A 26,397-nucleotide genomic window follows, 5' to 3' on the forward strand; every position below is an offset into this window, starting at 1 on the left:
CCATCTCTGGCCCATCACATGGGCTAGAAAGAAGCTTAATTTCCGGGTGTGGTGGCACGTGCCTGTAATCCCAGCTACTGAGGAGGCTGAGGCAGGAGAGTCGCTTGAACCTGGGAGGTGGAGGCTGCAATGAGCCAAGATTGCACCACTGCACTCCAGCCTGGGCGACAGAGTAAGACTCCATCTTAAAAAAAAAGAAGCTTAATCTGTTTAAGGAGATAAGACATGGGTATTAATAACTATGATTATGTGACAGAAAGTGATAGAACATGAGAAAGGGCATAAGAAAGTGGCAACTGGAGTGACATGGAAGTTCAGAAACATTTTTACTTCTATTTGAGGGTGGAGGGGAGGTTTTATTGAAGTCAAGGCGTTTGAGCTGAATCTTGAAGATTAGAAATTAGACTTATTGGCAGAAATTCTTGGTTATAAAATTCTAGGTAGATAGATGATGACTTTTAGGAGACTAACACTATATGTCTTTCACTGTCTTGTCCCTGGCTCCATGTGCAGGTATACCGATGGAAGGTATGGCATGGAGATATAATATCACATGCCTTAGTGCTTTAGCTTAGGTGGTTCCTTCCACCTCAGTGGTGATCTGCTCTATTAATCTAGGGCCTATTCAACATTCAGAGCTAATTTTAAATGCCACTTTCTCTAGTACTTTAACAATTCTGTCATTTTTTAGTTCTGTATTTATTGATCTCCTCTACTAGAGCTGTACCACTACAATGTGATAACGTTTTGCACATTCTAGATATTCAATTGAATATGATTCAGTTGAACAAAGTAGATCAGGTATCTGAATTAGTCTTTTAAATACATATTGAAGTTTGTTTTCAGATTAGTGTTAAGGAATAACAATTTATACGGTGAACTGGTACATAAAATTATAGCCCTAGGGCCTGATCTTGAAATACTAGAAAATAAGCCCATTACAAAACGATGATAATCATGTTTTTTCAAGGGACATTCTAAATTGTTCTAGATTTTAGCAACCTCTGGTGTTCTGTTTTTTATAGGGAAAAGTAAGAGGTCCAAAGATCTTCAGGCCAACTTGGTGGCTCAGACTTCCTTTCTCAAGCCCTTTTATATGTGTTTATTAGTTAAGTTTGCAGCTCTATAAATGATATCATTTGTACTAGTTGCATTGGATCCCTGCCATTTCTCCATCCATAACAGATGGATTCTGTTCTTCCATTCCACTATACATTGCTCAGGGTTTGTTACTTTCTGATAGACAACAGAAATGAGAATGCAGAAATAGGATGGAAAAGAGGGAGTGAGTCTGTTTTATTTTGTTTCCATATTTCTCCTAAGCTTACTGGAGTGGCAAACGGTAGGATAAGCGGTCAGCTATACTGCCCTATGAGATTCAAGGAGGCTTCGGGGAGGAAGGAACCTTGCTCAGAAGATAGGCTGGGGAGGATGGTTAATTTTGGAGATTTTTGTTGTTGCTTCATGTTTTCTTTTGATTTCCCTCATCTTTGATGCTGACTCTGATGTTGGCTTTCCCTATATAATATTTGGACGAGAACAAATTTTGCCTACTCTCTGGCCTGTGCAAGTGACAGGTACAGAGCCATTGTCTGACTTGTGACTTGGCCCAGAAAGGGCTGATTGTCATGCAGTTGGGAGGGCTTTTAGACTGGGTAAAGAATTCTCCCATTTGTTTAAAATAACATGACTAAGATTGAACTCAGAAGACACTGTGCATGCATTTCTTTTCAAATTAGTGTTAAGAAATAAAAGTTTATACTGCGACCTGGTATATAAAATTATAGACCAGTCTAGGGCTCCATTTTGAAATATTAGAAAATAATACATCTTTGTATAAGAATACCTCTAATAGTATTTAGACATTTTTCCCTTCTAAATCTATCTTTCCCTTTAAATAATGAATATCATTAGAGGTATTCTTATGCAAGGATGTACAGGAAGCATTTAGAAATATGAATCTGAAGCTTGGTAGAAACTGGAAATGCATTTTCCATAGTCATAGGAACTTGAAGCCATTGGGATTGATGAGGCTGCATGAGGAATGGGTATGGAATGAATGGAGGAGAGTTATCCTTTTTACCATTGTGACCTAACTTTGTGTCCGTTGCCTGGACACAGACAAAGGTTCTCTTGCTAAGCTCCCCTGGGTCCCTGAAGCAGCAGAAGAGCAGATTCAGAACCGTTTCAGTGGCCACTGCATGGGTTGTCTCCGCCACTGGCTCCTCATCTTTCTCTTTCCTAGATCACTTTTTGTGTTCCTCTTCCTTGCCTAGCCACCCTAGGTGTGTTTGCTTCTCAGGATTCCCTTTTAGACACTTTTCTCCACTCGTTCTGTACCCATTCCCTGAGTGTCCTCATTGACACCATTAACTTCGTGTTCCCATGACCACTGAAAATGCATCTTCAGTCTCTTCTGAACTTCAGACTGGTATTTCTAGGTTGCTTCCTGGGTGTCTGCACCTGAATATGTCCCATGGGTACTTCAAACTCATGGCCAACACAGCGTTAGGGATTCCCCACCTCTACTTCAACCAAACTTCTCTGCCCAAACATGAACCTCCTCCAGTTTTACCAGGTTTGAGTGCCCTACAATTCACCCAGGTGACCAAACCAGAAACCTGAGACTCACCTTCTCTGCCTTACTTCTGACATGTAATTATTCCACTGTACTGTTGTCTGTACCTCTATTCTATGTCTCACATTCACTCCCTCAAATCTTTTAGTGCTGATTTAGCTTAGTATACTCTCTCAGTGTTTATCTTCTGACTTATAACGTAAAAACAATTTCCTAACTGGTTTTATGTCTCTAACTGCACTCCCTTCTAAATCTATCTTCCCCTGTAAGTAAAGCAATCTTCCTAAACTGTAAACCAATGCATGGCACACCCTTGCTTAAAATACTTCAGTGTCTCCCTGTTATTTGCAGGATGAAGTTCAGACTTGGTGGCACACTGACAAGGCCCTTCAGCATCTGCTCTGCCCAACTGCCTTCCACCCACACACCTGTGGCTGAGCTCCAGTGATGCCAAATTGCTTCACTCTGTACTTTCTCATCTCGGTGTCTTTGCACCTGCTGTTCCTTCTGGTTGGAATGTTATCGTCTTCTGCATTTGCTTGACTAAATTCTACTCATTCTTTAAGTCTACTCAAACGCTGTCTCCTCTGGGAGCCCTTCCTGACTGCTCTTGAAAGTCAAGTATTTAATCTTTGGCTCCTCTTTGGTTTCCTTTTCATACTTTAATTATATTATTTATCACACTGCTGTAATTATTTGTTTTTATGATGCCTCCAGTATACCGTGAACCCCCTAGTTTAGCATAGTTCATGAAACATAATAGTGCTTAGGATATTTTAATTGATAAGGGAATATTACATTTGCATAGTGGTTTTACCTGTGTAGGACATTTTCACCTCTTATTACATTTTGTCCTGATGACATCCCTGTGTTGTAGATACTTTGTTTTTTTCTGACAGATGAGGAAGTTGAGTCATAGGAGGAAATTGAGTCATAAGAGATGATAGATATTTGCCTACAGCCTCACAACTAACTTAGTAGCAGAGCTAGGAATAGACTCCCAAGTTTTCCTGTTCCTTGTATAGTCAGGCCCAGAATTAGAAATGAGATTCTCCTTTTTAATCAGACACTGCCTTGGTCTTTTAACTATTCCATTAAGTTCACTAATTGTGTGTAAATTGTGTGTGTGTGTGTGTGTGTGTGTATTTGTGGAACTCATAGTGACAGGTGAGGAATCCATAGCATTATTGATTCTTAGGATTGCAAATTAGGTCACCTGTTATTTTATAGATGAAAAAATTCTGTACCTGAGAAGTTCACACTTGCTATTAGTAGCAGAACCCATGTCTCCTTTCAGTCACATGTTCTCTTTCATACTGCATTTTGGGCAGTCATCAATTCCATAGGACAGACCCTTTTTTTTTCTTTTCTTTTCTTTTTATTTTAAGATGGAGTCTCTCTCTGTCGCCCAGGCTGGAGTGCAGTGGCGCCATCTTGGCTCACTGCAACCTCCACCTCCTGGGTTCAAGCTATTCTCCTGCCTCAGCCTCCCGAGTAGCGAGATTAAGGTGCACGCAATAGGACAGACTTTCTGTGTTGAATTGCATGGGTTGTTAGTAGGATTTGTTGAGACATTAGGCAAGTTAAATCTTGAGAAGAGCCCATCCTCTGAGCAGAAAGAATGCCATTCCTGAGAACATTCTCAATGAAAGGTCCACAAAAGAGATAGGACCCAGAAGAGAAAGAATTAAATGATAATATTCTTTCAGGGATTATCCCATTCTTCCATATTGCATTACTTCTTTTCCAGTGAGCTTCATAGGTTCTTCGGTATGTATCATTTTGAACTAAAATGAAGGCATCTAATTAGGCTGAAGGAAGAGAACTTCCTATTGCAAAGAAAGGTATGTTTCTATTGCAAAGAAAGGTATGTTTGTGATCAGAAGTGTTTGTGATGTCATGTGGCAGAGTATAAAGCATGTGGGGCCTTGAGAGGACGGTATCCCTAAGTACCTGGATAGAGACATGGAACTAATGTTAGTAGTAACGCTGTTCCTCTGGCTGGATTATTCCTCTCTGTACATATAGGTATGCATATAATAGAGATAATATAAATTTATAACCACATATATGTATGTATATGTGGAAAAGGGAATATATTTCATATGGACCAAAGAAAAACATTTTGCCAAACTGTCATTATTGATTAAATAATTCAGCATGAAGCCAGCAGGCAGATATCCACAAAACTTAACACTACGCTTGCTTTTGAAAAACAAAAAAAGGTTTTAAATGTAATCGCTCGAAGGATGTTTTTTAATATTAACCCACACCAACCTGCTTCCTTTGGCTTGAGAATAATACACTTTAAAAAAATCTGTTGTGCCTTGAAAAGAAGAGTAAACCTTGCTATCTTCTAACTCCATTTAACACTACATTTGATTCCTTTTTATATAACGATAACTTGATCCTACTCAAAATACTTGGCACCTTTAGTGACAGAGTGGAATGTAAGAACACTTTAACAGATTTGAATGTGAGTAAACTCCAGTAGTTCTGAAATGAAGAGGTAGAGTTTTCAGTTCCTTATTCAGAGTTCACAGAAGATAAGAATACTGGGATTAACACAATAGACTCCCCTTCATTACACCTGGCTGAATAAAGCAATTATCTGTCTATCAAGACTAGCAACTTGTGCAACAGCATTAAGAAAGAGTGGATGGATAGGTGGATAAATGCTATTCCATTGGAAAGCGGTGCTGATATATGAGGTAATCCTTTGAGTTTAACTTGTAAAAACTGTTTTATTTTGGAGTTTATATCATGTTACCCTTGCAGCTTAGAGAGAAATGATTTTTCAAAATATTGTTGACTGCATTTTTCAGTTCTTTACCCATCTGAATTTTATTAGGGGGGTTATTTCAAAGACGTCTCTTGTTTAATCATGTTTAAACAATCTGTTTAAGACCTGTTGTGTAGATATAAACACAATAGTCCTTTAATGTCGTAAAACAGACTTCTGACAGACATAGCACGTAACAGACATGCATCCATTATTGCTTAAGCTGCTGTTCCTTCCATGCCTGACCTGAGAGGGTAACCACAGAGCTCAGCTGAAAGCGTTCACTGGTTAGAAGACACTGACATGTGCCTATGCACTGTATTAATAATGTCTAGCAAGCAGAGAATTGCAGAGCAGCATACAATTGAAAAGGTCTTAGACTAGATTAAAACTAAGTACCTTAAATCTGTTTTAATGGCTGTGTTTACATCTCCTTCTTCTTCATTCCTTTAAAAAAAGTAATCAGGTTTTGCAGGCGTTAAGAAAACCACCTCTTCTTGCCAGCTGGACTAGGTCCAGTTTAAGCAAGAAATTCTCTGCCTCCTTTTTTCTGTCTTTTTCTTTTTTCTTCCTCTGTGATCTTCTCTGCCATTCAGCACAGCAAGACCAGGCTGTGGGAGTTGGCTGACTTTTTCTTTGGTTATTACTTTTTAACATTTTCTTCCTGTTACAGAAATGAGAAAATTGAGAATGATGTTCTGCTGCTGCAGCAGTGAATGTCAAGAGAGGAGCCCTTTGCCTTTTTAATTACATCTGTGTAGTGTTTCTTTTTGCTTAAAACACTCTGTCTCTCTGTTTCTCTGTCTCTGTCTCACTCTCTGTCTCACATAAAATATGCACAAAACCTTAATAATGAAAGAGAAACAGAAAGGATCGCATGCTAAGGAAATTGAGCCAGGATCCAGGAATTGCGTGACAGTCTGTTTGTAGGCTAGTTGTCACTGCACTCTTTGAAGAATAATGCCATCCATGTTTAGCTGGATTGGCAAATAAACAGTGATGCTTTTTGTTCAACTACGAAAACTGCTATTTCCATTGCTAAAAATGTTACCGCTAAAAAAATCTTTGCATCTCTCAGTGGGGTCTCTATAAGTGCTCGAAACACAAAGAACTGTGGTATGTGTGAACATGTTACAGAAAAAGAAGGCAAAGAAAATGTTTTTGGAACTAAAACACTCAAGTTTTACTAAGTTTTGGAAGTAAAGTGTAGACATAGAGAAAGAGTTTTTTTGTTCATTTCCCATAAAGTCAAGGGAGAGATAAAGATTCACATGGTCCAGGATGGTGTGAATGTTCAGTTGTAATTAGTAGGAGAACAAGTGATAAAACGGAGTCAGAGAGACTGGGCATAATGTAATAACATCTTTGAAGTAAGCTTCTGCACTTTTTCTTAATGTGTCCTTCTGGTCTCTTTGCTCCACGTTTTCTTCTTTCCCTCAGTGGCAGCCTGGTATAGGAAAAAGGAGGCTCAGGCAGTTTAGGGGACTGCCTCTCAGTGTCACTGCCTAGTTCCATGACTTCAAAGCTAGTCTCGGTATTTTTCTGGGCATTAATTATTTCTCTAAAACGAAGAACCCGGTCTGATGAAATCTATATTCTCTTACAACTCTGAAAAATCCTAATTCATATAATTTTACTTTGAATTGGAGTAAGGAGGGATGGAAGCATCCCTTGGAAACAACAGGCAGACAAATTTGAGTAGTAGGTCTGAAATGAGAAAATACCAGTAGAGTTGTAATAAAGAAGCATAGTAGGTTAGAGGTGTATTAGGACATGGGAGAGGAGCTACGGCGAAGTTAGCCAGATTCCCGGTTAGCTCTTTTTTTCCTGCCTGCAAAAAGTATTACTTCTCGTCTTGTATATTTCCATGATGCTTTCATCCAATCTTTTTAAAAAAATTTTTAATCCTTTTTTGCTTCCTACCTCCTATAAAGTTTCTTTTTCTTCAGACGTCTCAAGTTTTTTTAGTCCATTATCTGAAGAAAAGGGATTATACTGTAAGCACGTGTTTATTATAATTTATTTCCTGAAGTGTGACTGATATTGGCATAGCCTGATAACTGTCCTTTCTCCCAGACATTGTATGCTTTGATTGTTGTGATTCGCCACAGCCTAAAACCTAAAAGTTATAAAGGAACTTGCATTTATAGACATTCAAATTAACATCGTACAATTCTTTTATTTATTTATGAATTTATTCAAAGATCTCGAATTCTTCAATCCTTAGAAGCCTAAATTTTGGAAGGAGCAGGCCTTCACTTCTCTCTCACACACATCTAATTGTATTTAAAAATGACTACATATGAGATTGAGATAGTGAACTGTATGTCACTGGTCTAAATGGGTGCCTTTTAGTATTAAAAGAAACCAAACTCAGCTTTTAACATTTTTTCTATGAAATGGAGTCCCTAGAATATTTCTATGGAGTCTATGGCTTAACCATGTAATTATGTCTCTTGAGTAGATTATATTTTTCTTCCCATAATTATGTTTCACCCAAGAGACTGGAAAGGCTTCAGACCTGTCTTGGGTGAAATTGTTCTTCCTCTCTTCTCTCTTGATAAACGCCGAATCCTACGTGCCTGACTCTGTTTAAGAGCTGAAAGGGGACTCTTGAAGATATGTGGTAGTGATTATGATTTTTTTCCTTTAGAAATTGGTTTATGTATTAAGAAGGGCCCTTAGAGAGAAGCTCTGTTAGCTCATTTTTGAAATGCCATCAGAGAAGAATCTTCTGGAAGCAGATTTGTTTATGATCTGTGGTCCTGTGTCTGAAGCCACACACTAACATTGTTCTAGGGCTGTCTCTACTCACGAGCTATCGTGTATCATATTGCATGGCTATTAATTTCCAGCGGCTCAAAGGGCTAGAGGCCTTAAACATAAAGACAGTTTCTTAGCCCATTTCATTATTCTAGTCCAGAAATAGTTTCTGACCTGAATCAGACAGTGCACTCTTAGGGAAAAAGATGACTCAGCAGCCTTTCCCAGCAAAGATTATAGACTCATCAATTTTACTGTGGGAAATGTTTCCCAATAACCAGCTTTTTTTTTTTTTTTCTGTCTTCTTTGTCTTTACTGGACAAAAGTACAGATAATTTTAAATTTATCCATGTTCTTATTTTTTAATTCAGCAATAATTTGTTGTGTGACTTCTCTGTACCTAGGCTCCAAGTTTGTGCTAGACATAAAATGTGACACCCATCCTTAAGGGGCTCTCAGTCAAGTCTAGGAAAATCTAAAATATTAGGGTTTGAAATTTTGTATAAATATTTTATGTCAATTCATAGTAAGGGAATGCTTACTGGATGCCTACTGCACATAAGCATAACCACAGGTAGTAGACAAAACATAGTTGTCGCTGCTGTCAGCTTGCTGGGATATAAATCAGAGGGATCATCAAGGCTCTCGAGACAGGAAACACCAGAACAATGTGATGACCAAGTTGAGCTTGGAAGGGATTTTGCCAAACGGAGTTGACACGGAGAGGGTGTTCCAAGTGGAAGGGACAGCTTGAGCAAAGGCACAGTGTGTATTTGGACTGTCGATAGACCAGTGTGAGTAGAGCACAAGCTGGGAGCAGTACAGTTGTAGCCACTGGAAATGAGAGTGACAACGCATATTGCGACCATATTTTCCAGGTCCTTGTTTGCTGGGCTCAGGGGGCTCTATTTAATTCAATAGACAATGGAAGACAATTGAAAGGTTTTGAGCAGGTAAGTGACATGAATGTTAGGATTTGGGGGCAGAAAGAATTTCAGAAATTATGGAAACTAACTCTTCATTTTTTGGTAGATGAGGAAACTAAGACCAACAGGGTTCCATTTTGGTGCCCTTCCAAATATGCCAGGCTGCTCCTCTGTTGTATTAGCCACAGGCCAGAGGTTAGGAGGGTTCTAGTAGAGGCCCATTCCTGAAGAAACTATAGAAATGGGCTGGAGTGGATGATGGGGGTCTAGGAAAGGAGGTGACAAAGATATGCCTAAGCTGGATTTTGAGTCTGAGAGACTAGAAAATGATGATGATGAAAATAAGGAAATCAGAAGAGAAGCTGGTTGGGATGGTTTGAGGATGAAGGGAGGGACAAAGGGCTTAATTAAACATTACAAGAGTATAGGTCTTTGATTTCTAGACATTCACAAACCACCAGTGAAAAGTAGTCATCTGAAAGTAAACAGAGGAGCAGACTTTCACTTTTCTCCGTAGTATCTTCATTTTTACATGTATGTAGGAATGCAGAAAATCAAAGTTTTTTAATCTAGAGCCTCAATAGTTATAATAAAGTATGTGGATGAGAACTTTGCGTGGCTTTCCTAAGAATGTACTTGAGTCTGGGTAATCTTCCTTGTGCTATTGCTTTTGCTGGAAACCATCGACTGAACTCCCTAAGATACAGTAAGGCTCATCCTTAGAAGTAGAAATGCAACAATTACATGTGGAATGCAATCATGACTTTAAAATTAGTCAACCTGTTCCCTAACGCTTCCCTACAAACACACTCCTTCATGTAGCACTTTTAGGATAGATTAGAAGTGAAAGATCTCTTTATTTTTTTCTAAAACTGCTGTGGAATAGGAGCTCTGTGGACATATAACCAATTTTCTCTGAGAAATAGTAATTCTGATGCAAGTCTTCTCCTCTCTTCCTTTTTACTCCAGGGATCATTGTCACAACATTCTGAAACTGTTACATCCTGTGGCTTGAGCCCTAGAGTATTGGACCAGACTTTATTCAATCACATACTTGGTGACAGCAAAATTAGCTCATGTCTCCCCAGTCACCCCTCTCTTCCAGTGAAGTCTGAATGCATGGTGGATGAGGTTCATGGACTGCCAAAGTATGGTTTTATTCATTAAGAGAGCTGTCTTTTTCCTTTCTTTTCTTTCTTTCTTTCTTTTTTTTTCTTTTTTGAGACGGAGTTTCGCACTTGTTGCCCAGTTTCTCACTTGTTGCAGTGGCGTGTTCTCGGCTCACTGCAACCTCTGCCTCTTGGGTTCAAGCGATTCTCCTGCCTCAGCCTCCTGAGTGGCTGGGATTACAGGCATTTGCCATCACACCTGGCTAATTTCATATTTTTAGTAGAAACGGGGTTTCTCCATGTTGGTCAGGCTGGTCTCGAACTCCCTACCTCAGGTGATCTGCTCGCCTCGGCCTCCCAAAGTGTTGGGATTACGCGTGTGAGCCACTGTGCCTGGCTGAGAGCTGTCTTTAAAGGGCAGATTCCCATAGGTACTGCATAGCTTAGAAGAATTAACGTATAGTAGTAAGACTAGAGTTATAAAGTGGTTTGAAGAATGGTGTGCATCTGTTTAGATTGATATCACACACATATATAGATAAGTGTATATATATGTGTGCATGGATATGTATGTGTGTGTGTGTGTATATATATATATAATACATATTTAGCATCATCTTGTCTCACAAGATATTTATTATCAGGTTTTCATCATTTTTCTTCCAGCTAACTTTCTTTGTTTCTTCTCTGCTTATCAAAATCCTGGTCAACCTTCAAGGACAGGCATCATGATTTTGTCAGTGACGTTTCCTCTTTCCTCTTAGTCAAAATCAATTGCTCCCCTGCACTTCCTATAATACTTCAATACTTTTTAAATTTTTTATTATGAAAAATTTCAAACATAAAAATAGAGATTATATTGAATACAATACTGTCTACCCATCACCTTTTATTTATTTTTTGGCATATTTCCTCACCTACTATTTTGCCCAAATATTGTAAAGCAAATACTGGATGCCATGATATTTAACCCCTAACTATATGTTAGCCCTTCTAAATAAGAAGGACATTTTTCTACATAATCACAGAAAGTACCACTTCCTTAATATTTAAAAACAGTTCATATTCAGATTTTCTCAATTGATCCACAATCATGGCATTTTAGTGATTGCCCTCACCACAGCCTCTCTTCAGTTATATTTAATTGCTTTCTTCCCCACTAGACTGTGAACTCCTTGAGGGCAAGGATATTATCTTATATATTTTTCTATCCTCTCCTCCTCACAATACCTAGTGAGGCTTGCATGTAGTAGATAACCAGTACACATTAGCTGCACTAACTGACCCAAATATGGACATGGTACTGATTCCTTATTGATGCTCTATTACAGATCTTCTTTTAAACTTTATTTTATTTAAAAATTATGTTTTCGTGATACTTAGGATACAGGTAGATACCTAGGGAATTTTTAAAATCAAGTTAAAATACTACTCCAAAAAGATGAGCTGCCAAACATCATGCCCTAGTGATCAGCAAAATGATTCTGCTGTGCCATATTAGGGTAGACTGGGCATCACATGGCACACTCTTCATGAAAAGTGCCTTGTTTTTTGTAAGTGCATTTTGACATTCTTCAGGGTGCGCTGACTGGTGCAGTGCATCAGGTTGTGGATATAATACAGAGAATGTAAGTTTCTGGCTGGGGAGCCACGTAGCTCTCCGAAGTTGTTAAATGTTTCTCAATCAACTTTCATAAAAATGGGCAAAATGGGTCACATCACACAGAGTCAAGTTCACTTTCATAGTTCACAGACCACATTTTCAGAGTCTTCGTGTGCCAGTTTCAGATGTGTGATTTTTGAAAGCAGAAGTTATAATGGTAGTATTACTAACTTTCATTGTGGGTAGGGCACAATGGGGGTGATTTGCTAGACTATGGCTTAGGGACTTAACTGTTTCTCATTTGTCTTTGCTCTAAGGATGTGTGAATGCTGTGACCTTTTGATTATGCTTTCTTCTTGTGCCCCTGAATTTATTGCAGCAAAAGTCATATTCAGCTAAACACACTCAACTTTTTGAAAGAAATCTTTTCTGGAAACCACTTTTTTGTTTTTAATTTTAAATTGATTTTTGATCATGATTTCCCCTGAATGACTGCTGCTGAACTATTATGAGCTGAAATAAGCTGGTTGGCAATGGGAGAGAAAACAGCCCCAGACCAGCAATCAGGAAAACTGAGTCTGGTCCTGCCACTAACTATATGACTTTGGGTAAGGCATGTCCCCTCTCAGGGACTCAGGGTCCTCATCCATAAAAGAAGCATGTTACTCCAAACTTTAGAGTCTAAATGATTTCTATTGCCCTTTCATCTCTCTGATTCCCAGTGACTTTCAACAATGCTTAAGAATTACAGTGAAAGCGAATAGGGTTTTCCAGAAAGAAAGCAAATTTTCACTTAAATGAATGTCCTTCAGTAAAATTTTGTAGGAAGCACTAATAAGGGCTTGTCTCTAGAGAAAGGTTTTGCCCACTAGATTCACTAGATTGTCAAACAAGAAGAACTTTTTTGGGGAAAGAATATGATATATATAATATGATGTCCTGGACCAGAAAATTTTCTTTCACTCAAGGAATTTATCTAAAAGGGGAGAATATTCATTCATTCACTTATTGCATAAATATTTACTGAGCACCCACTGTGTAGCAGGCACTGAACTAGGTTGTGAGATTATAGCTGTAAACAAGACAGAGGGCTCATTCTCATGAGACTTACAGTCCTACAGGAGAGACAAAAATAAATACACAAGATAATTATAGATTGTGGTGACTGCCATAAAGAAAATAAAGAGAGGGTGTGTTCAAGAGGGTGGGAACCTATTTTGGTTATGGGAGGCAGACAAGGCCTCTCATAGGAGGTGGTGTTCATTCTGAGGTCTAAGGGGTAAGAAAGAGTGGGCCCTACAAGGAATCAGGGGAGAGCACTTCAGGAATATGGAAAACTCTTGAGATGGGAAACTGAAAAGGAGACAGATTTTCAGCTGCCTAGAGAGAAATGCTAGAGTCTTAGGCCAAGGTTATATCAGTAGAAATGGAGAGAACTGAATCGATTTGAGATATAGCATTCAAATAGAAATGACAGGACTCGGTAATGGATTGAATGTGGAGAGTGAGAGATAAGGAGAAATCAAGGAAAATGTCTAGGCTTTTGCCTTAGGAAACTGAGTGGCTAGTGTCATTTACTGAGATGGGGGACTATTAGAGAGAAATAGGATTTTTTTGGAGGGGAGAATAAAAAATTCTGTTTTGAATATACTGCATTTAAGATGCCTTTGGAACATCCCAGGGAAGATGTCAAGTAGGCAGTAGAACACACAAACCTGGAACTCAAGACAGAGGTCAGGGCTCAACCAGAAAAGGGGGAGTCATTGGTATAAATAGGTAGTATTTAGTGCATGAGACTGAGATCGCCTTGGGCAGTGGTTCTCAATCCTGGCTGCACATTGGATCATGTGGTGAAATCTTGAATAAAAGAGACCTTTCCCCCAGGTCCCACTATCAGAAATTCTGATTTAATTGATCTGATATGGGGCCTGGACATCCATGTTTCAAAGCTCCCTAGGGAATTTTCGTATTCAGCAATGATGGAAGGATTCAGGGAGAAAGTTCAGCTAGAGAAGGGATCCAGGACTGAGTATTTTTACATAGAGTCTCAAGTATAATACAGGAGTTTTCCATTCTTCATACCCTCCTCCTGTTTGGAACATCTACTCATTGGCCCTTTGGATGAGGTTTAGTCCTCACTGCACTATGACAGAGTACCCTGTCCTTGATTTAGTCAGTGTGTCCTTGGTCTTCCATGTTCTTGATTTCTGAAGGAATTGCTTGGGTGCTGGGGATTTAAGTACACCTTCTTTCAGCCCATCATTCGAGTGTTACCCTGATGTGGTTTAGTGGTAACAGGTATTTGTCATAGTTGAAATGTGAAGAACTTATTTGGCTTTTGCTCTTCAATGTACTTTGTTCTTCAATGTACTTCATACATCACGAAGAGTGCATTTTGTTGTGGTCGCAGTGGTGGCTGTGAAGGGGCAGATATCTACAAAGAAAAATGCGTATGTTTTTGTATGTGTGCATCTGCAGATAAATGTTTCCTGAATTATTATAGGGTGCCTGTAGATACTTGGAAGCGCTCTTTGAAGATAATTTCCAAAAGATCATGAAGAGTTTTAAAATTTCACCTGCTTTAAAATTTTTCACACTTACCAGTCCTAGCCTAAGTCCTTTATTTTTGCCTGCAACCTCTTATTACTCCCGAAAGCGCTGGGCTGAGAGAAAGTAAAAATGTACTCACACATGTACAGTCTGAGCTCACATCTCATACAGCCTCTAGGAAAACCTAATGAAAAGGCTATAGAAAGCAGAGGCAAAGCTTATTAAATTTTCTTGTGACCCATGGCCCACGTAAAGTCCTAGTGTATAAAGGAACCATGCAAGATCATGTAGCCCTCCCCTCAGCCCTCAGGGAACCTGCCATTCCAAAAATATGGCCTATTAAGAAAAATAACTTCCAGGGACAATTCCGTAAGCTTTCTTGTTAATGTTTACAGCTGTATCAACACCACACCAATACTATGTGTGTGCATGTGTGTGTGTGTGTGTGAGTGTGAGGAACAGACTCCATGGATCTGTGACAAGTACTATATAATTCCCTAATTGTGAAACTAGTTAGACCCAGCAAGATGTACTGATGGAAGTTTGGTGAGTTAGGCTACAGCCATTTATTTAGGGTAATGGGTGAATTATTAACTTTGTAATTGAATCCTTGTTGCTACTTCTGCTTATGTTGAAAGCCAGACTTGGCACCTCACTGGGCTTAGTTCTTAGGTGTTTCGCTCTATATGATCTGGATATTTTCAGTCCTCCATAGCAGCTGGAAGAGGAAGGGAAGAGAAAGCTAGAATACCAGCACTGATGGTGCCACATGATGAATGGAAAGCTCAGTCAACTTGGACGAGGGCTATATCCTCGTCAAGGCTGAGCTAGTCGGCAGCCGAGGACCATAAGCTAGTTGTTCTACCTCTGCGTGCCTCAGTCACTTCATAGGTGAACACCTTACTTGCCAGGGTCTAGGAGCTGTTTTGGGTCATCTCTAAAAGTCCTCTAGGGATCTAAAATCTATTTGTAATCTGGATACAAAACAGTAATGGTGGGGAAAACAACCATTAACAATGAATTTCTCTAATTTTTCCTGTTCATTTTTCTCCTAGGTGTAGTCCCTCTGTTATAGCAGATGCCCAAAAACTTGCACTGGCAGGAAATAGGGTGGTGGGTGCATTTCAGTTAATGGGCCTAGTTGGAACACGTTTGGCCGTGGAGACAGCTACACTCATATTACCAAGCCTTGGCTTCCTATCTGTTTTCTTTGGGCTGGGTAGGCAATGAAAAAGGAGACAGGAAAATACATTTTGGGGCAAATAAAATAAGGAATTTGTCTTACGAAGACAGCTTATAGTTGGGAAATTCTAATGTTCAATTTAACCCTATCCTGATACATTCCTCTTGTTCTGTATTAAGTGGAAGCTAAGGCGTTTGCGCTACCCATAGAGTAGTGAAAAACTCCCAGGCTTGAAGGCTTTTCATAAACCTTCTTCAAGGTTTCTTTCTTTTATGGATAATATTCTAATTCCCTTAGTTTCTCTTCAAGGGGCAAACTCTTAATCCCATCATCATCTTGGTGGTTCTTCCTCGAATCAGCTTCAGTTACTTAATAGTCATACTAAAATGTTGGGGCAGCACCCTAGGGCCTCACTGGCACAGAATCTGGAGGAAGGAATCCACAGTCCATTTCTGTTTCTCTATTAGCATTGCATTTGTCCCCAGTAGCACCACCCTATAGATTTACTCTACTATGGTACACCCAGATTCAGATGCTTTTCTGTTATACTTGCACCAAGACACTAGTATGTCTTTTGTTAAGAATGATTTGATGATTTTTAAGAAGTCTTAGTATCTTGGTTTGTTTTAATTTGCGCATTTCTCTAATACCCAGAATTTCTTTAGCTTTTAGACTTGAATAAACTAGAAGAGAGATAGAAAGGCTCCCCCTCTCCGCCAAATAATGGATTGTCACAGTCGCATGTTTACTTAAAGAGTGTATTTCAGCTTCTTTTCCAAAACCACAGTAGTGGATTTAAAATAAAAAAGCATTCTCTCTGATTTAACAGAGTTTATTATACACATTCCAGCTTTGGCATATCACAAAATATCCAGATTCCTCTTGAGAATTTGAGTTTCCCTGCTTACATTTCTGTTTTTTTATTTCTTAAAGGGGTTTAGGTTTGAGTTTTAATTTTCCAGAAAAGAGTCTTAGTAAAGAGTAGTTGTAACGTTAAAGAAAAGTCACTATGGTCATCGTGGAAATTTCCCTTTGACAAATGTGTTTGTCTGTGTCTCTGCTCCAGCTTTGTGACATTGTGGCTAACATGCATGGACTCTCTGAACTTTCAGAGGGGATTTCCTCCATCATGAAACAAGCAAACACCCCCAATACACATCTCTCCTGTTTTTTGTTTTGTTTTGTTTTGTTTTGTTTTTTTACTGAGAGGGCCAGAGAAGGTGTCTAGTATCCTGCCTCTCTATTGATGCTTGACTTCAAGTTGTCCTCTGAGACCTCAGCTCTCCATTTATAAAACAGAGCTAGGAATGCTGGCCACCAGATACCGCTTATAAAGCAATTTGAAATGGAAGGCATTATGTAAACAAGTCATTATAAATATTAATATTGATAATTCCTTGGCTTAAACTCCCAGTTTGTATGTTCACATATCTATTTAGCATGGTCAATTGTTCAGCTAATTAATATGCTTTTATTTTATGATTTGCTATTTCCAGGGCACAGACAGAAGCTTGATGACTCTAAACCTAGTTTGTTCTCTGACCGCCTCAGTGATTTAGGGCGCATTCCTCATCCCAGTATGAGAGTAGGTGTCCCGCCTCAGAACCCACGGCCCTCCCTGAACTCTGCACCAAGTCCTTTTAATCCACAAGGACAGAGTCAGATTACAGGTAAGACAGACTCATAGGTTTCACTTGCATAGACGCTGGCAGGCTGGGGGTGAGGGGCTACCAGAGGAGATGTGTTCACTTCAAAACTCCTGGAGCTGTGAAGCGGCTTATTATTAAAGAATCAAGACTTGAAGACACTGATTTCTTCTTTTTTACTAAAAAAAAAACATTCAATAACTTGGGGATAACATTTTGGGGGATATTTCTACTAATGCTCTACTCTGCAGCAATCTCAGTCTACACCCTGGTGGAACGGTAATAATGCACTTTGGGAGAATGTTTATTATACATTTCTATATTGTATCCAGGTGGTGCAGGGGATAACATCACACCCTTACTATTAGAAAATTAGTGTTACCCTCTCAGATTTGGGCTTACATTTCTTACATGTATAACTATTTCATTAAGTCTGCTTGAAAATTGCCCAGGGCGAACAGGAAGCCTTGATTGGTAGTTATAAGGCAAGGTCAATGTGTGGCTCATCGGGCACACACAATTCACTTCTGATTTACATTTAGCTCTGGTTCTCCATTAGACATTTCTCTTTATAAATTCTAGTCAGCTACTTACTTTACCTTTCTTCTGAGAAATTAACATCGGCATTACATTACAGACTAATCATTCACATTTGGTGCATTAAGACCCCCAACTCTTTTCTTTTTGTCCCACTTGTGCAAAAACAGATTTATTTAAAGACTAGTTTGAATGCTTTTAGGTCATGATGACAAGAGAGTGTATTAATTATTATAAATCTTTAATTTGCAGATAAAAGTATTGAGAGCTGAAAGGAAGTTTACATGTCATCTAATTGCTATCATTGGTAGAGGTGGACTAGAATAGAGGGAAAGTAAGTCAAAATAAAATGTGTAATAAGCCCTCAACATGGATCTTTTTTATGGTTAGATTTTTGTTTATAGTAGTTAGGCTCGAATGTTCTTAATGGTCTCAAAACATAATTGTTTATAAACAGAATGACCTATCCCTTCTTCTCTCCTGCCCATATTATGTAAGTGTATTCTTGGATAGTTACTTAGAGTAGGTTTCAGTTTCTGTGAGTGTATATATTTTAGTCGGAATGTATGAGTTTGCATGAGTGTATATTTTAAAAAATGATATAGAATTATAAAAATCAAACATCTAAACACTAAAGATAACCAGATATCTGCATTAAGGAAGAACATTATTGCTCTTTGAAGAATGGCCATGTTTTAGACTGTATAAAACTTTAATCATTCATATGTGGGATTGAAAGGTCAATGTGTTCACTAGACATATGTCCTTGATAAAAATACGAGAGTACAATTCACACTAACTTGTGAATTTGAAGCTTGTAGCTATGGGTGCTACTGCATTTAAAGTAGTGGACTTAGAGACTACAAAAGATGGGAGAGTGGGGGGGGGTGGTGAGGGTTGGAAAATGACCCATTGGGTACAATGATTGCTGTTTGGGTTATGGGTGCACTAAAAGCCCAGACTTCACCTCTATGCACTATATGCATATAAGAAATCCATACTTATACCCCCTAAATATATGTAAAAAAAAAGTAGTAGACTTTAGATTATTCATTAAGGCATAAAATAGCTTTCCTTTTGTCTTTATAGTAATCTTAGACTGTGTGTGTGTGTGTGTTTGTAGAAGCAAATGTATATATATACACACATATATATAAGTGTTTATATATGATTTGTAATGGATTTATGATGACTAATAAAATATATATAAATATATGTTCTATGATTTGGCAACCACTGGCTTTTTAAATGTTTGATTTCTATATTCTGATCATTATTTGTTTGCTATTTATGCTGTTGATGACTAATGCTTTAGAAATGGCCTTTGGAGACTGCGTGTTGCCAGATTCACTTAAGAAGATGCTTCTCTCAAGGCTTTGTCCTTAAATCTAAAGATGAGATCATAAAGTAGATCCAGAGGACATTTTAGAACCTAAAGGTACCTTAGATATTGTGAAACCAATGGCTGGAAAAATTGTGAAGAGGATCTGTGTTTTAGCAGCATCCCCGCCTAGCAGATACACGTGCAGAGAGTGAGGCTCAGAGGAGGTGTGGGGCTCGCCTGTGCCACAAATGCATCTGAGCAGATCGAGAGTGTGGCCACCTCCACAGGCCTGGCCCTCCTCCAGCTGTCAGCTTCTCTTCACCCTCTTCCCTGTTAGGGGGCTCAGGAAGTTAAGCTTCTTGTCTGCAGTTGCACAGCAAGTTACTGGCAGGGCAGGGAACACATTCACTGGATATATTTCTGAAAATGAAAATATAAAACAAGTTAATTTCTAGGTACTGATAGCTTCTTGGAATTTCTATGAGTATTAGTGCTCTTCATTTTGGGATTATAGTAGTAATAGAATTGATTTATAGACCAGTGTTCTTTTTTTTTCAACATCCACTAGGTATTGGACCCAACAACTTTTCTCAAACTTTCTAAATTTCCAGATGTCCACATACATACTTGTCACCCCAACCACTCTTGGCCATGTGAGCTTTCTTTAAATGTTCCCATATTGTGAGTGAGAGAATGCCTGTATCTGTCCATAACCAAGGAGATGCAGTGTTCTACTGTGACCCAATTTTTAAAGGAAAGCCCAGGAACATCTGGAGCAGCAGCAATGTGAAAATGAATTGAATAGGTTTAATTTCTTAATCTCTGGATTGACTTCTTTGTTTATTCAATAAGTATGATTTGGGGCCTACCACATGTAGCAAACTGGGTGTTAGGTAATATGGAGAGAGAAGAAAAGCGCTGTTCTTAGTTGTAGTTGAAGAGATAGTTATCCTCGCCAGCCCTGGCATACCACATCCTGTGCCCCAACTGTAATACCATTCCTGAGTACATGTGCTTCTCTCTGTACCCCTTTACTCAGCCAGCCCATCTACAGTAGTCTCTGTCTGCTGACAAGATTCCACCCATCCTCCAAGGCCACTGTGTTATCTTCTTCAGGAAAAAGTTCTGGAACCTTCATCCAAAGGCAGTGCATCTCCCCTCTAAGCTTTAGTTAAGATTGCCTTCTTTTAAGGATACTGTGTGTTCATCTTTTCTACCCTGCTACATTGTACATTCTTTGAGGGATTTATTACAGGGATTTATTTTCTTTTGTGACTAACCCAGTGGCAGTGTCTCATTAAATATGAATTATTGAAAGTTCAGGTGAGAAGCAATCGGTGCAATAAGGGTTGAGAGGATATCATATCTGTCTTAGTAGCATTAACTCTTCTTTCTAATTTCCTGTCCCAGGATGTCATTGTTCCCCAGTGATGGGCAGCAGCTTAAATCACATTTCAATAAAACATTTACTTAAACTGTTTGGTTTTATTCAAGTTTAGGGTCAATGTAATTGCATGACTAAATTTAAATTCTTGCCTGTAATGGATTTTGTAACTTCTTTGCAATATGCCATATCTGCATTTTAGTTCATGTAATCCTTTGGACAAGACGTTTGTAACAGGAAGGGCCCAGTTACCTCTCTGCGATTGGCTTGCTACTCTTGATATCTCAAGCTTTTACCCCAAAACTGTAGATAATGATCATGGTTATATAGTCCCCTCTAGTTCTCCCACTTGCCAACATAAAAGGCAGAAGACGTCTTTAAACTCCCAGAAGAGTGAAGTGAAATTAGCAATCATAAATTGAGGAGGTCATAAGCATTTAGTGTTTCATAGTTAGCCTTTTCCAGTGTCTCTTGAAGTTCCTAGGACCAAAACTTCTAGCCATGTGGTAGCTAGAACCTAATTAAAGTGGTTTCCACCTAACTTCAGTCTGATTCTGTATTCCCTCCCTGGTATCTTTGCAGTGCTTGTCTGATGGTGATATTTTGTGGAAGTCTTTAATGGCTGATGTTCAGCCAGGGCCTCCCCACAGCTTCCTGGGGAAGTTGCTTCCTCTAGACCTCTTATCATTCAGACATCTGCTGCTTGTCTCTAGGTGCCAGGAAACACCTAGTCTGTCACAAATGTTCACTTCTTTTGATTCAGAAAGCAGCGATAGCAATAGAGTAAGGATATGATGTTGGGAGATATCGCTTAAGATATCTTTAAACTCATTATCCTCTAGATGGGTCCGCTACACCTAAAAAATAATGCTGATTCAGGCCCTTGGGTTTGGTGGATTGGGACGTTCATCTCGCTTTTAGGGTGGGGGATGTGCTGCTATTCTGTTTTTCACTCATTCAAAAAATACTTAATGAATGCGTATTATCTGCTAGGCATTGATGCAAGTGAGTGAGAGAGACACAGCTTCTGCTCACAAGGAGCTTATATTTTAGTGTCAGACACCGTCAATAAATAGGTAAATAAGCATACATATAAGATAATGTCTGATAATAATAAATGCTATGAGAAAATGAAATAGGATAATTGCTAGGTAACAACTCGGAGAGGGAAGGAGCTAATTTTGATTGGAAAATTGAGAAAAGGTCCTTTGAAAAGCTTTTAAGATCTGTGAGGAATGACATTTCAGGCAGTAGGAAACTCATGCAAAGCCTAGATTATGGGGAGTCTTGGGGGCCACAATAGTGGCTTGGGTTTAGTTCTGATTGCAGTGGGGTACCAGTGTAGTGGGGGATGTGAAGCAAGGGAATGACATTATGTCATTTACATGCATAATAAAACCTGTTTGGATGCTGTTTGAGGGGACCATAAGGGGCTAAACAAAGAAGCAGAATTATGTTCAGGAAGCTGCTACAGTAGCTCGAGAGAGTAAATGGTGGTAGCAGTGGAGGTGGAAGGACACTGAAGGATTCTGAATACTCTCTTTTTTTTTAATAGAGAGTTCACAACTCTCGCTGATGGTGAAGGGAAAACAGGACTTCAGAGTTTTGACCTGGGCAATTGGAGGATGGTGGTGCCATTCACTGATGTGGGGAAGACTCAGGGAGGATAAGGTGGAGTGGGGCTGGGGAGCTCAGAGAAGCAGTTGGGTGGAGAAAAGAAGATGCTAAGAAAAAAGAGACTCGACATTCTCACTCCTACAGTAGCTTGTAAAACTGCCTTTGCAGACACCCAAGGGGCTTCCCTTCTCATGATTCTTCCTAGGTTGCAGCGTTCCCTTTCGTGATTTCCTTTCTCCTTTAAAAGCCGCTCTTGGTTCTTTTGAGTCTTGGTTGTTTTTCTAAGCAGTCAATGAAAGTTGATTTTCCCTGCATGTAAATGCTGGAAGGAAGTGCACAGGATATTTTTTTCCTTGGTTCAGACCCCTATTTGCCCTTCACTCAGGAGTAGATTCTGGACACTTCTGCATAGGCTGCTAGATAGTCCATTATGTTATTTATTGTGACTTTTTCTCCTTTCGTAATGTACAAGCAATTCATTTGAAGTTTCACTTATTTTTTTATTTTAAATTAATATGTTATTGTATTTTATGCTTTTTTCTCTGCCTAGACACTCTTCCTTGTCTTGTTTTTCCAAACACATTTTTATTGTTTCTTCAAAACTCAGATCAAATGCTGCCACCTCTGTCAAGCCTCTTCCAACCTACCCAAGCAGAGTTGAATCAGGCTCCCGTGCCACCTTGTACAACCCTTGATTATATCTTGTTCCATGTGCTGATGATTACTGTTCACATGTCTGTCTCCTCCATCAGACTTTGGACTTTTCAAAGTCTAGGGCCATGTTTTGTTCATCTTTGTGTCCCCCCATTGTCTTACACGGTACCTGCTTACTACGTGACTTTTGGTTCGGTGATCAATGAATAAATGGGTCACTGACCTCTTCAGGAGGCGGGACCCACTATTATCCTAGCCTTAATATTTTTCTAGTGTCTGTTTGATTGAATTACTATTAGTTACCATTTATTAAATGTTTGTCATGTGTCAGGCATTGTTCTAATTAGTTTAACTCATACGTTCCTCACAATAGCTCTATGAGATAGGTGGCATTCTTATGGAAACTGATGGTAGACAGGTGGAATAACTCACCCAAGGTCCCACTTACTACTAGTAAGTGGTAAATACAGGAATTAAAGGCAGCTCTCCATAGCTCCATGGCCCTGTGTACTTACCACCAAGTACTCTTGGGAAGCTGAAAGGTACTTTTATCATGGCTCAGCTTCCTCCCATTTCTGTACCTCACTTTCATTTATGCAGTTCTTTACCACTTACAAACCAAAGGCCTAAAACAATTCTAAAGATACATATTTCACAGATGGAAGAAATTGATTCTTGGAGAAATGACTTGCTGGAGGCTACTTCAGCTATTGCAGTTGACTGTGAGTTCCGGATTCTTAGCAAGCAGTCACCTTCATCCCTATCAAGTTGGGCTTGTTGCCAACAATCTAAGTGACATGTGTCCTGCAGGACTAATTTCTTTTTCTTCTGTCCATTATACATTATTTAGGATACTGAGAGAGAATATTTTCATAAAAGGGAGTTAGCATTAGGAATATCTGAATTATACTTTAAAATTCAATATAATCATTTAAATGATTAAATTCCAGTTATATAAGGCATGTATTTAAGGTAAAAACTGCTTGCCAGACATCCTGTCTAATAATAATCTTATCAGCGGTTACTGTGACTGAAGTGGTTTCCACCTAACTTCAGTCTGATTCTGTATTCCCTCAGCAAACAGAACTCCTTTAAAAATTAAGGGGACCTCAGCCAATTAGGCCAGCTGGAATTAGGCTGTGTATATGTTTGGCTGTCCTAGGATTCTAGTGCTTGTCCCGAAACATTTACTAGTGTAATCCTTTCAGAAATCAGAAAGCACAGCTGAGTTGCATGTGTCTTAAGTTACTGTTCTGTTCAAGTGCTGAGTGACCACATGATTCTTTAATGTGAAACAAGTTGGGAGATGAAGTGGGCCTGGGGTGATGGTGGCTGTGAGTGTGAGGGCGGACGGACCCATAAGAGGCTCAGATACTGTTGGTGAGCAGGAAGAATGACAGTAGGGTACCATCAGTGTGGGTATGGAGGAGAGTGGGAGTCAAGTGAATTCTCAGGCTTCACAGTCACTGTGGTCCTGCTCACTTGTAGGCAACTTGTGTCAAGGAACTGAAGTCACTGCATTGAAAGACAGATTGTTGGAAGTGGTTCTTTTTTACTTTGGTGGTGCAGTGTTGTAATTTCTGAAGTTCCTGGGAAGTTTTGCCCTGTCTTCTTCCTTTGAGATGTTTCAGGTGGGGCAGCTGGGCAAATTTGCTGCTGCCTTGCACATGTGTGAGCAGGGAATCTCTGTACAGGAGGTTGCTAGTCACAATCCTTATTTTTAGAAAGGGCTCAAATCCTGTGTGTAAACACTATTTCATATTGATTCTGCTCTGGTGGCCACATTATGAGGAAGAGTAGACTTTAGGTGCAGCCTGTGCTGGCTTTAAAGAATAAAGCTGCCTAGGACTCTGTGAAGGGCTGGTGGTCAACCCGTTATGTTGTTGCTTAGCCTGTTAGCAGTATCCACGGGTGAGCTTCTTAAAGGTGCTCTGTTTGGATTTCTGTCTGTTGGCATTCCCTTATTAACTGAAGATGGTCTGACTTTATTACGCTTTCAGAAAAGTAGAGAGGGTGATGTTCCCAGAAAAATTATTTTTTTGTTTCAAAAAGTTGTTTTTGTAATTTTCTCCTATCTGGGAATATAAGATGCATAGTTAACACTTAGTTGTGATAAGAAGGGTTCATCTCCTATATAATGCCTTGTTTTATCCTTCTTCCCCCAAAACAGTTCCATTTCTAGCCTGTCTTTAAGTCTCCATGCAGAGGAAGTCTTGATTTTGTTCTCCTATTCTTTTCCAACACATCATCCTTCTCTTTTAGTTTTATATTTAGTTTTAGTTTTATATACATATGTATATGTACATATATACGTACACCCACGTTATGCATACCTGTCCCCTTTACTAGTTGCTTAGGGTCCTTTTTTGTCCTGTTTTACCTTTTGTGATGGACTGTGGGCAAAAGGATCAGAATAGGAGATTAATGTTGAAGGAAATATTAACTTACGGGGTAACCCAGCAGAGGGGCAAGTTAGGCCTGCACTTTGTGCAAAGATGCCCCGGTGGTATATTTTCACACTAAATAATGGATATGCTTCACATATCCATTATTTATGTGATATGCTTCCACATGTCTCAGGGCTTCACACAGAGAGTTGGTGTACATTGACTGTTCAGTATTAATAGCAACAATAATATATTATAGATATGATCAGTCTAAAAAGTGTTTTCATTTTAATGTATGCAAAAGTATTCCAGGAATAGAACTGTATGGCACTACTCCCAGTTAGAGGCATCAGATTCTCTTTAGGGCTTTGTTTATTGTAATAAAGATTTGCTTTTTAATGGCTTAAAACAATTGGTTTTAATAGACTTTAAAAGACAAGATTTAACGGAAGAATCAGATTGTGATCCATATAGAGAATATGAAAACTGAGGTGCTAGGAGATTTCTGAAATCCTCAGTGCTGAAATTGGAAATCTGTGTCTTAGGAAGGTGAAACCTGACAGATAGTTTTAGGTGGGGAGTGGGTGAAGGTGTAGGGGGAAAGATTTAGAATGAAAAATGTTTGGCGCTGTTGCCAGGGTGAATGGCGGGAATGGAAAATGACTTTGGATGAGCATCTTTGAGGACCCAGCTGAAGGTAGAGGTCATGGGAAGAGCCAATTGGCATGATTACGTGATTCTCTCCCGCAGTGGTTACAGTTTGTGACTAGGAGTGGGCTAGGCTGTTGTGGACCGTCTGTCTGCTAGGACTAGGTAGGATTCAGTACAACACAGGGGAACAAGGAAGATGTTGAGCCAGTTTCCCATGTGGGGGAATGTCCTGCAGGTTCGTAGATGGAAGAACTTCCAAAGAGGACCTGACCCATCTGGACTGGGAAAATGAGCAGCAGCCGAGTGGAAGGGTTAAGAGGGAAATTTAACGGGGAAATCCGAGTGTTCGTTCAGGTGGGAAGGGGAAGGAGTGTCATCTGGAGAGGTTGAAGGTAGATGGGCGCTCTTAGCCATTCTTCAGCTATTCCTCATATGACCGATAGAGGTCCCACACCTTGTCCTGTCTTCTCCAGTGCTCTAGCCTGATGCTGCCTCTTGAGAACACAATCCTCTAGCTATGCCTGACCAGGTCAGTAGGGGTCTACTAATATTCTGTTAATATATCTCAAGTTTGTGTTAACTTTTTGTTATCCCATCACATTGTGGCTGTCAGTCCATGAAAAACTCTGCTCTTGGAGCAGGCTCCCCCATCCTGTCTTGTAGTTGACAAAATGCAGCACTGTACTTTTGCTCTTATTTCATT

General features: G+C 39.4%; 1 protein-coding gene across 9 annotated transcripts in view; it reads left to right on the forward strand.

The window, feature by feature from the left end:
• The window catches only part of RUNX2 (RUNX family transcription factor 2), a 344,752-nt gene that overhangs the window by 149,592 nt on the left and 168,763 nt on the right, over positions 1 to 26,397 (forward strand). For 6 of the 9 annotated variants that reach the window (XR_010134261.1, XM_063707637.1, XM_063707639.1 and 3 more), the window contains one exon: positions 16,991 to 17,164. The exons of the other annotated variants lie outside the window; for them this stretch is intronic. Coding sequence is in view for 5 of the 6 variants with exons in the window: in XM_063707637.1 (XP_063563707.1) it covers positions 16,991 to 17,164 (174 nt within the window). In the remaining variant the exon portion in view is untranslated. The remainder of the gene's footprint in view (positions 1 to 16,990; positions 17,165 to 26,397) is intronic. 9 annotated transcript variants of the gene reach the window in all.

This window comes from Gorilla gorilla, chromosome 5 (genome assembly GCF_029281585.2).
Source record: "Gorilla gorilla gorilla isolate KB3781 chromosome 5, NHGRI_mGorGor1-v2.1_pri, whole genome shotgun sequence".
Classification (NCBI taxonomy): Eukaryota; Metazoa; Chordata; class Mammalia; order Primates; family Hominidae; genus Gorilla; species Gorilla gorilla.